Source organism: Echiichthys vipera (genome assembly GCF_963691815.1).
Source record: "Echiichthys vipera genome assembly, chromosome: 19".
NCBI lineage: Eukaryota > Metazoa > Chordata > Actinopteri > Perciformes > Trachinidae > Echiichthys > Echiichthys vipera.
The window spans coordinates 17597917-17614851 of NC_139844.1; the positions used below are offsets into that span (position 1 = coordinate 17597917).

The 16935-nt window shown below is 42.1% G+C and overlaps 2 protein-coding genes across 3 annotated transcripts; both read right to left on the reverse strand.

Annotated features, from left to right (window-relative positions):
* Positions 1-1220: 1220 nt before the first annotated feature.
* ctsbb (cathepsin Bb) lies at positions 1221-3916 on the reverse strand (the record flags this gene model as incomplete). The annotated part of the gene is made up of 9 exons (XM_083934619.1): positions 1221-1297; positions 1407-1535; positions 2000-2116; positions 2210-2353; positions 2457-2542; positions 2629-2744; positions 3332-3446; positions 3573-3658; positions 3797-3916. The coding sequence occupies 9 exons, from the start codon at positions 3914-3916 to the stop codon at positions 1221-1223; spliced, it is 990 nt and encodes a 329-aa protein (XP_083790745.1).
* A 1212-nt stretch (positions 3917-5128) lies between these two features.
* Positions 5129-16532, reverse strand: fdft1 (farnesyl-diphosphate farnesyltransferase 1). 2 transcript variants are annotated; one of them, XM_083934672.1, is made up of 8 exons: positions 16371-16532; positions 11259-11356; positions 9285-9468; positions 8922-9050; positions 7947-8138; positions 7366-7542; positions 6520-6672; positions 5129-6433 (listed from the first exon to the last, which is right to left on the reverse strand). In XM_083934672.1, the coding sequence occupies exons 1-8, from the start codon at positions 16467-16469 to the stop codon at positions 6206-6208; spliced, it is 1260 nt and encodes a 419-aa protein (XP_083790798.1). In that variant the 5' UTR covers positions 16470-16532; the 3' UTR covers positions 5129-6205. The 2 variants fall into 2 exon arrangements, with proteins under 2 accessions (XP_083790798.1, XP_083790797.1); XM_083934671.1 differs by lacking the exon at positions 16371-16532 and having other exon boundaries at positions 11259-11891.
* Between the last annotated feature and the right edge of the window lie 403 nt (positions 16533-16935).

The following is a 16935-nucleotide window of genomic DNA, read 5'->3' on the forward strand; positions in this document are numbered from 1 at the left end:
CGATGTAAAGATGCACAGCCTCTCCTTTAGTCCCGAGACGTCCCATCACCGCTGACTGTAACGGGAACTAGCCGGTATCCACCGGCAGGCTTTTATTCAGCGGTGTTTGCCTTCTCTGGGAGCAGCTGCTTCCTGGTTCTCAAGTTTAAAGACACACCGCCAATGTCATGTCATAAAGTCCGCCCAGGCTTCACCGGGCATCACGGGACTACAAATATGGTGGGTATCTGACGCGCATGCGCTGTTCTTTTCTTCTTCTCTCTAATTTGTGGCGAAATATGTATACCGCCACCTACTGTACCGGAGTGTGTGACACCAGGCTTCATATAGAATAGAACTGAATAGAATTACTTATTACTTACTAGTTATTACTTTGAACATAACATAAATAGAATCCAATATATACATAGTTTATATATACAGTGCACGGTGTGCTATAAACAATAAACAATAATAATATATACAACAAAATATGCAAAATGTACAACAATAATAATATTGTTACCCCATATACTTGTGGGTAATTTTTTTAGATTATTTAAAAATGTTAAAATGAGTTTAATTGGATGTTTTTTATCATTAATATTACATTGGTGATATAAAATCATTCTAAATTTCATTTACAGGAGTTTAAGATAAAAACATTAATAAAGTGCAAACCAAATATTGGCTAGGGGCTCTCTTTTTGCACAAAGAAGGAAGAGTAAGAATTCCTAGAAATTGCAGCAGAGTGAGAGCTCTTTCCTGCATATTAGCACCATGCTGTTCGTTGCAAGAAGAACTGGCTCAGGCTCTAAACTATACACCCATGCTCTGAAGAATTAAAGAAAAGCTTTTATGATTAAGTCCACATCTGCATGTTGAAACACATAGCTCATAACAAACCATAACATCTCCATATGACATTTTAAGTTTCACATAGTACTCAAAAAGTCACACTCATAACGCGTTACTTGCTTTTTATTAGAGACCTTTAATTTGTCTAATAAAGCTGCAAGATTACTTAATCGGAAAAACCTGGAGATAAATCATTATTTAATTAGGACAATAACAACGCAAGCACACAACTTCTTGTTCCACCAATTTATTCTATGTTTATTTCATGCAATCTCTTAATAATTTACTTTAAATGCAGAACTCAAGTCTCTCACAAAACAAGGTTTTTATTAGAATCTTTATTCGTTGACTTAATGATTTACAATTTCCAGGACCCATTTAATCTAGTTGAGGGGGATTCCTGCAACCACCTCTGACTCAATACCACACTCATCATTTCCACGCTTGATCTTGAAGAAACCTGAAACGAGAGGACACAAATCATTTCCACATCTTTACCGTTTCACTCTCTCCACACTGCCAGATTATGTGATGTTGAAAGAATATGTCACCAAGAAACACAAACGCACCTTTATCTCCCCAGTCACCGTTCCAGGAGTTTGCAGCCAGCCAGTAGGGCGTCCCATTCTCCTCTCCCCAACCCAGGATCTTGATGGCGTGACCGCCCAGCATCTCCCCTGTCACATGCTGGTACACACCTACAGTAGAGTGGCATCAAGTGCAATAACACAGGGTTTAAAGAATAAACTATGCTTGTAGATTGGGGATTTATTCAAATCATACAAAATTTGTGTCAATCCGCCAAACACTAATTTATGTTTTCCTTTACATACTTTTTGTGTTTGTTCTTGTGAAATACTGAATACTTTAATATAAAAAGATTGAGATGGAAAAAAGACTCTTTGGTTGTCCACATTAGGGCCTGAATATGTGATGAGGGGTCACATACGGCCAGGTTCTGGCCAGGTCTCATTTGTAAAAGACATCTCTGATCTCAATAGGACTAACCTGGTTAATAAAGGCTAATTAAAATAACATTAAAACAAAGTGGATTTTCATTCTGAAATGAAGTTAAACTGCTTCAAATGTAGCAAATTATTTCGGTTACTTTTCCTGCGTGTGTGCATGCTGCATTCAGAGCTGTGGCTCAAACCAGCCTCACCTGTCTTGTACAGCAGGAAATCCGCATATACAGAGAAAGCTGCCTCCACAGGCCCGTTCTTGTACAGCTCGGTCATGATCTGCTCCTGCTGGGATGGGACGTTGTATGTGCGTCTACCTGAAGAGGGAGACACAGGAAGCAATAGAAACAAGGTGATGTACTTCAGAGACGCTACTGCAGGGGGAGGAACTCGATTTTTTGAGTCTGTACCATAGTGTTTGTCCTTCTGATAGGATGGGGAGTACCCATCGATGCACTGCTCCACACACTTAGGGGTCTCTGATTCACCCTGACATGGAGGACGAGTCCCATTCACATGATGCTCACAGGGAGCGATGCTGTAGGGTCGGCAGCCTGTCAAACACACCATCAGTTTCAGCTTAGACTTTACATACTCCCTTAAAAGACTTCCTGAAAAGTAGAAACCCATCTCCGTTCATGCTTAGGATAAGCTTACCGACTTTGGAGTTATACAGGCCTCCTGTCACAAGTCCTGTCTTTGCCCAGAACTCCCAGGCTGCAGCTGGAAAACCACCAAAACAGCTGCACACATAGGAAAACAAAAACCCCACAAGCATTGTTGTTCAATGTCCTCTTAAATACACTCATGTTGTTACACAGGTACTCACCCCATGCCACATCCATCACAGCAGGACAGCAGATCTTCAGCAGAGATCTCCAAAGAGATCTTGCCACCGTTGTGGATACACAACCTGTCAGATATCGCCTCAGCTGCCCCAAAGGCCTGTGGGAAATTTTAAAAAAAGAGAACACTGGATTACAGGTGGCATATTATGCCCTTATTCAGGTTCATGCTTGTGTAAATAAACATAATTTTTCTCATACTGTCTTTTTGAATATATCTGTATTCACCTTCTGTCTGAAACGCTTTGTTTTAGCGCCTGTCTCATTAAGACCCCCTCCCAAAAAAGTCCAGTCTGCTCTGATTGGTCAGTGATTTCAGGTCTTTTGCATCTGCGCTCTCAGTGTCTTTGTACTGTCATTCCAGCCGGAGAATGACTGCAACAGTGCGGTACCAAAACTTTCTACCATATATATATTTATATATTTACGCTGTATATAGTATAGTTGTGACATAACAACAGGAGTCCTGACGGCTCATTTAAAGACACAGTTTCTGAATACGGGCTGTGTGCATTCTCTGTGGTTTGAGCATTTTGATACTTTCATAGTATTTATGTAGCACCTCAACCTGCTTTAGAAACAAAAAATATTTTTTTTTACAATGTGGGACCTTTTAAGGATATGACATCTAAAATGCACTTAGCTATAACAGATCAGCCCCAGTTGTGTCCCTTTGGTCTCTCTTACCCAGCAGGACCCACAGGATCCCTGGTCTCTGATCTGTTGTATTGTGGGGCAGTTGGGCCACTGCTGGCGTGCGTCAAAGCTGTCTGGAAGTTTTATGCCTTCAGTACTGTGAACCCTTGAACAAGAGAAGATGGTCACTGAGCACCGCAGAGTAGCTGGACCTGCTGACTGTCACCTGCTTAGGCATGTAAGAAACTGCACACACACACAAACAAGGCTTACACACACTCAATTAACTTACACCTCTGGCAGCCTGGGTCCATTCAGTATGGTCCCACACAGTCCTTTCACATAGCTGATATCAATGTTATGGAAGTTCTGCCCGGCCTGGAGCGAAAGCAGGGGAGGTGAAATGAGAGATTGCAGAAATCACAGCACTCATGACCCCCGATCTGTGACAGCAGGTTTCCTCGGGTGGCCATGTGCTGCAGACATAGTTGCCATAGAAGAAATAAATTTACTCACCGTCCAGGTGGTGTTGGCTTTTTTAATAAGGTCGAATATGTCGGAGGAGGCATGAACAACTTGAGGCCGAGCCGAGGTGACAGAGACTGTCACAAGTACACAAAGGAGAGCCAGTTGCATCCTGCAAAAACAGATGACAGTCAGACTTCAACCACCTTGGCTGCGGTATGACTATCACTACTCAGAAGTTGGAGGTTACTGTTTTATGGGACATTAAAGCATTTTATGAGACATTACAGCATGAGCATCACGAGACAATGAAAGCATAATTATCATTTTACATGTTATAATTCCAGTAATAGAATTTGAAGATGGACCGAAATGTACCTACACAAGTACAAAAGCAACACGAGAATGCAAGATAGTTGCAGGTTATCTATTTATTTTTTAGCGTCTCTGTATTTTTCATATACATGCATGAAGTGCCACATATACCAGCGTTGACTTTTAACATCATCCTTATCTGTGCTTTGTTAATACCAGACAATTTTTCTTTTGACATTATTTATTTAATTTGGACAACACAGCACACAGGAGTATACAAAAATATGCATTGTGGTTATTTAATATGGACTATTTATTTATTGAATTACCAGAAAACATGTTATATTGTGATATATGTATATATATATATATAACTATATCGTTATTGAAAATTAAGCCCATGTCACCAAGCCCTAATTTGAAATTAATTTGTTTGTATAATAACCTACATAAAGACAGGCGTACAATAACATTAAACTTTTTCTTATTAACAATCAACTCAAATGCAAAGATGTAATAAACACATGGAATCATTGAAGATAGACACTTCAGCCATAATAACCCAACAAAAGCGAGCCAAACGTAAGTCTCAACTTTTACCTGCAGATGTTCTGATCGACCTTTTCTGGGCAATTCCTTTCTCCGACTGAACAAAACACCAGTCCTTTCACTTCTTACAGCAGGTTTTATAGAATCATGTGTGTATAAATGCATCGTCAGCAAACATCTCGTGACTGACAAAAATGTCTTTCCAAAGGTTGATGGGTGATGTTAAAAATATGACCTGGCAGCGATAAAAAGAACACGATAACTTACCATTATTATCTTTATGAAAATCTTTCCTTTGCATTATTTAGCTTCAAAGCCCAGTACACACATACACAGTTAGCATAATAACTAACAGAAACAAAGCAAAGCACATTATATGAACCTTGAAACTGTGTTGCAAGATATAAAAATATAGTTTTACAGTCTGGAAGCTATAAAAAAAATCAGTTTAACCCATCTATGATCAACAGGAACAATCACGGTTCAGACTGATGACATTATTTCACCTCTTTATTTGTTCAAATATGTACAAATCAAAATGTCACATTACATAGCAATGTTTGTAGCTCTCCTTTGGTTCTGTACAAGGTTACTCTGTGCTAGCCTTTCTACTCCCCAAAGCTGTGTTAAGGACACTTTAGCTAGCAGTATCAATAAGCATTTCCTTTATATATCAAATGTACCAGAAATTACATTTGTTCTCCCTCATTCATTCAAACAGTCCATGTCAAAACTACCTTGGAATTACACTGTTCTTTTCATCGTCTCCTATTTCAAAAGGTCATGGTTGAAAAAGACATAAAAGTGTTGAAATAAAGCTTTCCTGCGAGTGGATGCTGTCCACGTCATATATGCTAACACACAGCGCTGTTTACTGTAAAGTGCACTGTTCTTTCGTTTGAGTGTTTCTCCTGCAGAAACATGACAAGTGGGTTGTTAAACTAGCTTTGTTTTAACATGAAAAAATACGGAGACAAAGATTTGACAGAAAATTAAACAAAAATTTGTTTGGTAACTATGTTCCCCAAATTCCTAAATCGTGTCATGTACTGTGCATTTACCCCAAAAAACGAGAACAGCCGGGCTTTCATTTTTTAATGCCATTATCTCGAGATCACAAGGTAATTAATACGAGGAAACAATGTTTTGTTTTCTTGTGATAACGACTTAATTATCTCCTTTACTCGAGATAGCGGCAGTAAAACCATAAAAAAATGAGAGTATGGTCGTTCCTCTGGGTCAAAATGTTACAAATAAAACAAAAGAACACAATATCAAACAACAAAACCCCCTGAATTGTTTCCATGTGCCATTTATGCTGGTGAATATAACCACACAACACTGTGTGTAAATAATTTATCCAGATGCAGGAAGGACTTTTATAAATCACTATCAAACAATCTAAAGGGATCCGCCTGCCACCAGAACCCCCTCCAGAGTCTAAATATGCCTGTGGTCCTGTGTCGGCCATAATAAAGAGGGTAAAATGGGTAGAAGTGCTTCAGATGTCTCCAGTCAGAGGAGAACTGAACCTCCAGAGTGGGCAAAGGGGCCTTTTGAGTCTGTAGCCTCTGGGAAAAGTGAGGGTAAAAGGGTTCACTGTCCCTGCATGTCGCCGGTGCCCTGTGCCTGTGCTGCAGTGGTGCTGAGGTACTGCCAGCTCAGAGCGGCAAGCAGCATGGCAGCAGACAGGTACATGGGTGACAGGTGATGGGTCCTGGAGGGGAGGCTGGACTGTGACAGGGCGGACTTCTCTCGGATCAGAGCCAGGATGTGCAGGGTCCTGTCTCGTGATGGGTCTGTGTGAGAGACCTTCTGTAAAATCTGCAGAGAGGGAGAGCAAGATGGTTTGTTTTGAAGTGTACCCATACGGTGGAAGAAGAAGAGCACGCACAAAAACACACACACACCTCCTGACTGTACTGGGCGATGATGGTCTGCACGGCTCCCATGTTGGTGGCGTCCATCATGAGTGTCACAGCCTGTCCCTTTCTGATCTTCACTACTCCCTGGAACAACATGGGGTTGTTGTAGCACGTCGACAGTGTAGCTATCGCCATCACCTGGTCGAGAGGGGATTAACACAAAGTCAAGTGGAAGAACTGAAAGAGGTTAATGAAAAAATGAATTCATTTGAACATTTAACTGAATTATTGGAAAGATAATCAGTTAAGAGCACGTTAAATATCACGTCAGACAAATCAAGTTAAAGGTCCAATAATATGCTCATTTTCAGGATCATCCTTCTTGTTGGCCGGGTTACTACTAGAGCATGTTTACATGCTTTAATGGTACACAAAAACACATTATTATTATTATTATTATCTGAATATACCTGTATTCACCCTCTGCCTGAAACACTATTTTGGTGCCTGTCTCTTTAAGCCCTCCTCTCGAAAAAGCCCAGTCTGCTCTGATTGGTCAGCCTTTCCAGGTTTGTACAAATGCCCTGTCTATGTCTCTGCACTGTAATTGCAGCCAGGGAATGACTATAACAGCCTTTCTACCTATATATAGTGTAGTTGTGACATCACAACTGTACTGAAGTCCTGATGGCTCGTTTAAACTCAAAGTTTCTGAATAGGAGCTGTGTGCATTTCTGTGGATTGAGTGTTTTGATACTTTCACAGTATTTATATAGCACCTCGGCCTGCTTCATTATAATAAAAAAGCACATGGAAATATCACTTTTTACAGTATGGGACCTTTAAAACACTGCATCATTGGACAGTAATAAGTAATAAATCATTGTGTACCTGTGGAATGGCACAAAAATTAAAGACGCTCTGGTTGCGAAGGCGGGACAGGTAGGCGATAACATCAGGGACGTGTCGCAGAGCATCGGTGACCAGCAGGTTGAGACAGGACAGAGCCGACTCCAGCTTCTCAGGCTGGGCCAGGTCCTCCAGACGACCTGCAAACTGACTCCAAGCCTGCACAGGGATTAAGGATATTGGCACATCACATATGCGTGTTTTTTTCAATCAATATTCAGCAGACCTCTAAGCAATATGAGCAATATATAAAAGCTGGTCATTGGTTTTTCTTTTTCTCTCCCTCCTCGCCTCACAATCTACACAAGACGTATACGTCCTCCACGTGTGACACACATGCTGCATACTTTTTATAGACAGAAAATCTATCTATCTATGGCTTGAAAAATAAAATAGATATATTCAACTGATAAAATGTGTGTAAATACTTAAGTGGGTTCACTTTCCAAGACACCCTGTTGCTATAACATGCACCTAATAAACAAAAAGTTGCACTGGAGCATTTTCTTTTACTGCCAAACTCTGGTGCTCCGGTCAGACACACAGATAAAACATGTCCTTACCTCTTGTGGCCAGAAGGCACGTCCCTGTTGCGTGTCCTCTAGATAGTCTCGGATGATGTTAGTCTTCTGGAGGAACAGGCCCATGGAGTTGGCCAGCTCGGTGTCACGCCCAACCTCGGGGTCCTCGAGCTGGGACGCAGAGAACAGCTGAGACAGGCCGATGCCGACCAGCCCCGCCACGTAATGGCAATACTGAACAGGAGATAAAACAAGACAACATCGCATCCGTTACAGTCAGTTACAAAATAATGACTTTTGATTGAGCATGCAGAGTTACTGTAACATCCAAAGGTGCTAATTAAACATTTATGCAATATAATTAGAGTCAGAGAGACAGAGCTTTTAAGATTGTGTGGTAAGACCACAGATGGATTTCTGAATAGGGCCTACTGGGCCCAAAGTGTCAGGGCCCCCCTGATCTTCACCTATAAAATGTCACTCAAAGAGACAATCTGGGAAAGACTCAAATTTACCAAAAAGAAACATAAAACATCTACAAATAAAGACAAAAACGACTACAAAGAAACTCAAATTACTAGGAGGGGACACAAAATGACCACAGAAAGAGGCTAAGCAACTATATATCTGTGTGGCTTTTTGTATCTCGGTGCCCATGAGCAATTCATAAGATTTGAAAATACAGAGATACATGTCCATGATAACCTCCCTAATAATTTTCCTCCCAGCCAAAGACACCTAACCCAAAAAAACAATAGTATCTCTGCTCTAATCTTACAGTTTGCTCATCTCAGAGTAGCATTAGCAGTGCCGGAGATATGTTTGTGTTGTTAAGTTCATGTATGTCTTTTTGTCATTTAAAATTCAATTTCCCCGTGCGGGATAAATAAAGTAATTCTTCTTCTTCTTCTTCTTCTTCTTCTTCTTAAACCCATGGTTCTGTTGTACTCCTGTAATATGTCAAACATTTCTATTGTTGTTATCTTAACATAATAGTAAAACAAGGTTGACATTTACCAGGTCCCACTCCTTCATGGATCCCACTTTCTTTTCCAGGAATTCAGCCATCCCCACTCCCATACGGTGGCAGATGTCTGAGATGACGTCTCTGTATTCCTGAGCGAGGTTTCTGAATTCCAGTGATATCTGGGATGTAAGAACAAATTAGGATAATACTCATTTATAAGCCTTTCATCTGAGTGACGAGTATGTTTTTATCACATACGCTGATAGAAACAAGAAACAAGACCACCATCTTACAGGCTAAAACACCATTTTACTGTTATTGTGTAAGAACTAGGAAATGAATCTGAATGCTGCCGTTTTCTCGGCTGAATCCACCTTCTGCCTTTCTACGTACCACCGTGAAACACTACTGACCGTGGGGAAATCTGCCAGAACCTGCCGGTCTTTCTCCTGGCTCTCGTTGAAGTGCCACTCGTCCTGGTACAGGTAGGTGTGGAAATCATTCAGCATGGGAACCTTCTTGTCCAGAGGGATAGTCATGTCGTCCTCCACTGTGTCCAGCGCTCGTAGCACCAGGTAGAAAATGCAAACCGCGTGTCTGGATGAGAAAGACATGATGCGGCTTTAGAAGACAACTGGCAAAATCTATCGTTGTTAGTGTGTTTTTACACGCTGACTAAAGAAACTGACTCGTGAGTTGTTCAAAAGACGACAAAAATAGCAAGAGTGTCAAGCAGGTCGTCACAGATCAGGTCAGTCTATATGTAGAGGACTCCCTTTGACCGGGGATATATATATATAAAGTGCACACACACACACACTAAAGATGTGTAAACTGTTGTCTCTTTACTGACAGTTAGTGGTGATCCTAACTTAGCAGCAGCAGGCTCTTCCATCCCTGTAATTTTAGTGGTTTCCTTTTGGATTCCTGCTGCAGGTCATCCCAGGTTACCTTGAGAATCCGGCCACGTCAACTCATCTGTTACTAGTGTTTTCATGCTACTTTTACTTCTAGACGCATTAAATCTGCTTCGACACAGTTGCTTCCAAAGCATTTGTTTGTTTCTACACTGCACCTGGTTAAGAAAAGATAAACATGTATTATCCTAGTAGGGGGGATTCCTGTCAGGTGCTATTATAATTATTATTGAGTGAGATGAGCAGATTGGGGAAAGATAAGGATATCACAATAAAATGAATCAGTTACAGTTCTGATGAATGATTAATCATCCAAGTAATTTGTCAAACAATAATATAAACTTTGGACTTTATTGTCCACAACGGGTGAATTATCTTCCACAGTACAGTACACACAACAGCACATAGCAAACAACATATGACAGACAACAGAATACATTCAGGCCCATTCAACCTGATGGAACAGAGGAGTAAAATCCTGAATAATGCTCTGGTACAATAGTGTGTGTGTGTGTGGGGGGGGGGGGGGGCACAGAGTCCTTTATTTTGCAAGTTGCAGATGACTGATCTTTGATTGCTCCTTTTTTGAATGTCATGAGAGTAGTTGCAGCCCTAAGTGACATGTTTTATTGTCTAATGGGCTCCTTGGTCATACTGTATCTAAATACATATTCACAAATGTGTAGCTGCCTTGTTAATCAATAGAAATAAATATTCTCCCCCAAAATATTAAACACACATTGATATCAATACTGATTGTGTGCATTTGAACTGTTGACAGAAAATACTTTCTCCTTAGGTCCTTAAAAATGCTTTGGTCAGCCATGAACTGCAGTGCACTTTGCTGTATTGAAGCTGAAGCTGAATCTTGTGCAAATACTGTGTCTTTTGTCAGAGATTACCGCAACTGTAAGGCAAGTCAAGATTATTTGTATAGCACAAGTCATCAACAAGATCATTCAAAGTGCTTTACATAAAACATTAAAAGCATTGGGAGAAATAACACATAAAACATAAATTAAATGCATTAAACACATTAAAGGTCATTCAAAACATATAAAAGATGGTTACAGTTACAGTGCAGTTTACTGAAAAACAGCTGCAAATAAAACAGTCTTCAGTCTTGATTTAAAAGAACTCAGAGTTGCAGCAGATCTGCAGTATTCTGGTAGTTTGATCCAGATATGTGGAGCATAACAACTGTACAGGTCGTGAATACCATCATTCGTGTTTTCTCTAGTAATAAGATAAATGCACCAAGGGACAATCCAAGTAGGCCCACCATGGTAGTGTAAACGTTATAACTGTAGGCAATGTTTTTGTTTTGCCCATAAACATGTGTCACAGAAAAGAAGCCTGCTAGTGCAGAAAAGGGAAGTACCTCAGCCACCACCCCTGACTGCCCTTCAGGGAAGAAAACATGCCCGCGGACACGCCCCCTCCTCACCTGGAGCCAGCTTTTTGACTCACCTCAACTCGCCGTCCAGCGCCTGAATGACCGCTGCGAAGCTCCGGCTGGTCTGGTTCAGGTACAGGTAGCAGGTCCGCAGACTCTCGCTCATGGACTCCTGGCAGGGGGGACAGGAGAAGGCAGTGTGTCGGTAAAAGCCTGCGGGTCTGAGGGCGCTGGAGGGTCGGGCGGCCTCCTGCAGGCCTCGCTCCCATATCCTCGGTAGGAGGGACCGAGGAGCGGCCCCGCAGCCCCGCGGCACCACCGAGAGAGAGCGCTTGAGCACGCACAGAGAGACCGCACTCTTGCAGCAAGCTCCGGCCATACGAAGAACCTGACAGCACGACCGACCATGCAGCTATAACACAGCGACTCTCTCCATGTCGACGCCACGGCTAGCGGGGGAGTTGGAAACATGTAGAGGACAAGCGAGCCGAGGGGTCGGGTAAGGTAGCAGGACGTCGTCGGGGTGAGACAAATCGAGCGCTCCGCTGATCTACAAAAGTGTGCCCTCGCTGTGAGGGGAGGCAGCGTCTGCGCGCAGTGTTTGTAGATCTGCTGCTCTGCTCACGCCGCTCCTCCCACCTCTACCCAGAACAACACCAGCTGCACGTTTCATAATCTGCTTCATGCAGGGAAATGTGGCTGCTCAACACGAGATAGGCTGCACGGCTGCTGCAGGTGACACCGCAGAATATAGTGTGTTTGGATTTTAAAACACATGAAGCATAAATGGTCTTTATTCCTTTCTCCATTTTTTGGTTTATTATTATTATTATTATTAAACATTTATAATTAATATTATATGTTTTTGTTTGATTTGATTTGGGTTGGCCTTTGTTTTTATTATCATTATTATTATTATTATTATTATTATTATATAATTATTTTTGTTCTGTAGTTCTTAGTTTGATTTGGGTTGGCCTTTGTTTTTATTATTATTATTATTATTATTATTATTATATAATTATTTTTGTTCTGTAGTTCTTAGTTTGATTTGGGTTGGCCTTTGCTTTTTATTATTATAATTATTAGTAGTAGTAGTAGTAGTAGTAGAAGTAGTGATTGTATATTTATTATTTTATTATACATTTATTTTTGTTTTGTGGTTCTTAGTTTGATTTGTTTTGGCATTTGCTTTCTATTATTATTATTAGTAGTATTAGTATTTTTTTCCTTACAATATTGTTTATCATGACATTATGATTGTATAACTGCCAGCTGAGATGAGGTGGTTAAGGTGTTGAAATGGGCGGGTTAATTCTGACTGTGAATGTTCTCATTTGTCCAGGTCGTCGTTATCCCCAAAGCAATTTCAGTCCAAAGCAACTGGACTTGATTATTTGTCTAGGAAGACGTTTTACCTCTCATCCAAGAGGCTTCATCACTTCATGTATGCATCTGACCAGGCTGGAACTGGACCAACTATCTGGTGTGGAGATCCAGGTATTTTACCTCTCACAAGGGCGATGATGCTACTGGAACCCTTTGTGCTCCAAGTGCCAGGAACCGACGTTAGAGTAACAGTCGTTGGGAAGTAGGATTCGACTTTGTCAGTGCTCTATTGAGTCTTAGGTCGCACTCACACTGTCCATCCGTACCATGCCCAAACAGGTTTTACGGGTAAAGTCTAGTTCGTTTGACCAGTGTGAGTGCAACCGTACCGCGCCTAGCTGCGGCCAGCTTGCTGGCCATGGAACGTGCTTTACCGTTTGCACATGTACAAGCACAAGCGTGGGCACGTGTACGAGTACAAGGGCCTACGGCGGCTCTGACGTCATTTTATGTGCGCGTGTTTGGACATGGTAAAAAAAAAAAGACGGACCATGCATGGACATTTAAAACAATGGCGGCGAAAGGTTCACGTTGGTGTGATGCGGAGGTGGAGTGTTTACTGCAGTATTGGTCGATGAAAATATTCAAAAACAGTCGACAAGACGCACAAAAACTCAGAGGTCTATGGAAAGATTTGTAAACAAAGCAATGCATCGCGATGACGTCAAGCAATGCGTGTGACGTGTTACGGCGTGATGACGTATAGGCGGCAAGAAGCATTCCGCCGAGGCCCAGGCAGTGTGAGTACAATCAGGCCTGGGGGGAGAGGAAGGGGGGGACAAGTACCTTAAAGCATGGGGCACGGTATGGATTGACAGTGTGAGTGCGCCCTAAGCCCCCTTAGCCTCTTTTAAACCACCTGTCCCCTCTGTCCAGGATGTGGACATTGGTGTCCTCAAAGGAGTGGGCTTTCTCCTTGAGCCGGAGTGGGCAGCAGAGTCCAGATTGCTTTTGTTGGAGTGTGGTGTTCTGTCCTTGGGATGTACTGGTCTCTGTCTGAGTGTGTTAGTGTTTGAAATACACAGGGATGCAGTGTTTGTGAAGATCCTCCTGAGTTTCTCTGATACAGGAACAGCTGCCGTTTTCACAAAGAAGACGGCAGCTGTTTCCAGAGAGACAACCAAACAAGAGAATCAACATAGTCATTGCGTATGTGGCTGGGCTCACAGAAATATTAAATATTAAATATTGGGCCAATTGAAAATCTCTTTCCAGTAAATTATACCATTCTAATTTATTGATTGTTTGAGTTTCTGTTTTCCGCTGTTTGCAATATCTCTGTTCATAATCTTTGTCCATTTGTTTTATCTGTGAGTATGGAATTATTTTTGTAGTGTCATTTTGACTTGTCCATCTGATTTCCTCATTTCTCCCATTCCAGGTCATGTTTTGTGGGTTTAGACAGCCCTGCTGCTCCAAGTATGCCCTGTGCTGGTGTGAGTCTAAGAGCGTACTCACACTGTCCTTCTGGCCGGGGCCAAAACCGTTTTTTCAGCTAAAGCCTAGTACTTTTAAGCAGTGTGAGTGCACCCGCTCCGCGCACAACTGCGGCCAGTGGGCCGTCCACGGCCCGCTTGAAAGAGGTGGGCTTTAGCGGAGCCGTTTGCACATGTACGAGCACGAGCGTGCGCACGTGTACCAGCACGAGCACGAGCCCTACGGCAGTAGCGTTATGTCCGCCTGTTCGGACATAGAAAATAGAAGGACGGACCATGCGCGGACATTTAACAACAACAACAATGGCGGTGAAAGGTTCAAGTTGGTGTGATGCGGAGGTGGAGTGTTTACTGCAGATTTTGGTCGGATGAAAATATTCAAAAACAGTCGACAAGACGCACAAAAACTCAGAGGTCTGTGGAAAGATTTGTAATCAAAGCCACACACACGTGATCAATGTGTGTGACGTGTTACGGCGTGATGACATATGGACAGCAAGAAGCATTGGCCGGCCCTGGCAGTGTGAGTACAAACGGGGCTGGGGCGCGGGGGGAGAGGGAGGGGGGACAAGTACCCTAAAGCCCGGGTCGCGGTCTGGAAGGACAGTGTGAGTACGCCCTAAATCAGACTCTATCAAGTGGTTCCAAAATGTGATGGTTCTCTTTTTAATATTAATTAAAAGGGGGAACTGGCCCGGCTCAGTTTCTCTGGGTATTTATGGCGCAGTTCTTGGTTTTCAGGATCGTTATGTTTCTTGTTTGACAGATTTCTGAGAGGCTTTCTAAGGAGGGAACGTTCATTGTCAAACCACTGTTCTTTCGCTTGCTTTTTATTTGATCTTATCATTTTAGACTCTTTTGCTTATTTCATGAATATCTGATTCAAATCTGCAGTAGCCGAATTTATGCGATCTAGGTATTGATTATACAGAAAACTATCAAGCATAGTTTGTATGTTAGTGTTGCTAAAAGAATTGGTGTAATCAGTGAGACTTTTCTCTGTCCACTTGTAATGTTTTGGGGGGGGGGGGGGGGGGGGGTAACAGATTATCATCAGGGGCATGTTTCTCGATATGGGTCTCTGCTTTTTCAGATAAAGTGTGGTCTGATTGTGGTCTGATATGGGACGTTGTAGCAAGACTGTGAATGCATTCATATTTTCAGAACAGATATCTGTGATTGCATAATCAATGACACTATTTCCCATAATAGAGCAGTAGTTAAACCTGCCCAGGGAGTCTCCTTGTGTTCTACCATTAACAAAGTATAATCCCAGGGCTTTGCATAATTGTAAAACTTCTTTTCCACTTTTGTTTACTAAACTATCATAGCTATGCCTATGTGTTGTAACAAAGGGTTGGTAAAGAGGGGTTTGCATCAAAATGATTATTGCCATCTGTATCAATAAAAATCTATTTCTCTGCCAGTTCGGGCATTGGAGTCCCTAGATAACAATGTAGAGCCGAGGGACTGGAAGTTAAGAATATCCTTCTGAATTTCATGGAGATAATCTTTAGAGTAATACGATTGAAGGTGGTAAATATATAGCACACAGATAAACATCATTACAGTTTTCAAGAAGTCCTCTGCTAATTTTTACTCAGATATGTGTTGTCCCTTTTTTGACTGGTAATATATATATTTGTGATCCTGTCTATAGCAAATAATTATTCCCCCAGAGTTTCTTTCAGTTTTTTGTGGGGATATTTGAAAGAAGGCAGATTTAGTTTGTAACAGTTACTTGGGCAGTTTGAAGGAGTGTTATCATGTCTCCATGTTTCATATCCAGTTAGGATTTCAGATCAATCAAATCAATGTTATTTATACTAAAAAAATTTGAAGTTTTCAATCATCCCTGGATATTCCAACTGCTGAGTGAAGATGCTATTCTTTCATTTAAGACATCTCTCTCTCTCTAGGTCACATAGGTGTTAAAACAGTGGGATTACATGCGCACAGCATCCCTCCACTCTGTTGAATCCTCCAAGCTCATTAGATAACGTAAATCCCAAGTCAATGGTCACATCTGCCTGTGTAGGCGACACCCGCGCCAACCCAGGGGTCAGAGATCCAATCAGTCCAATTGGCTCTGTTTCCATCGGCTCATGAAGGAGCAAACCCGAGCATCACAGGTCAATCCACCAGGATGCAGACTACCTGTTAATAGACCTGTGTGTTTCCGTGTTGCTACAGTCAGCCGGTCCGGGCTGATGCTGTTAAAAGGGGAACATCGTGTGCTGCTTGATCGGAGAGGCAAATCTGCAACCGTGCATCAAACGTGCATGTTGTTGCTGTTTTCATACTCATGTGACACTTTTACTCTCAGTCGCCGTGTATTTTGAAAAAGAGGGTTTTACTCACATAATCCAACTTTGTCATGACGGCACTGCAGCCCCCCATTTTAAACTTAAACAGGTTGAATATCTCTTCCGGGTGGCCCAGTGACTTCAGGATGTCCATGTCGCTTCAGGTGATGAGCCGATACTCTGTACTAACTCACTGATGTGCTGAACCTGGAGAGATGTTTCGCATCAAAGCGGCGCGTCGCTGAGCTGCAGCCGCACCGTGGAGAGAATGGGGACGCGAGAGTCGTCAGATCGACCGACGCCTCTGATTGGCTGGCGAGTCATGGGCATAGCGCTCAGGGACCAATGAGCGACCAGAGCGTCTGGTGTGATGCCCCGCCCCAGAGGACCGTCAGTGCAGCGCGGCTTCTGATTGGTCCGTCATTCATCCTAAAGAGAAACGATACCTGCTCATTGAAATTATATAATCTGCTGGTCTATACCTGTTGCTTGTGACAACCACTGTGTTCACACACTAACACACTTAAGTCTGTGTTTCCTATCATCTCAACATTAATTATCTTTATTTATTCTTTGTTCTGTTTTTTCAATGCATTTGTCTGTTGATATGAATAGAAAAC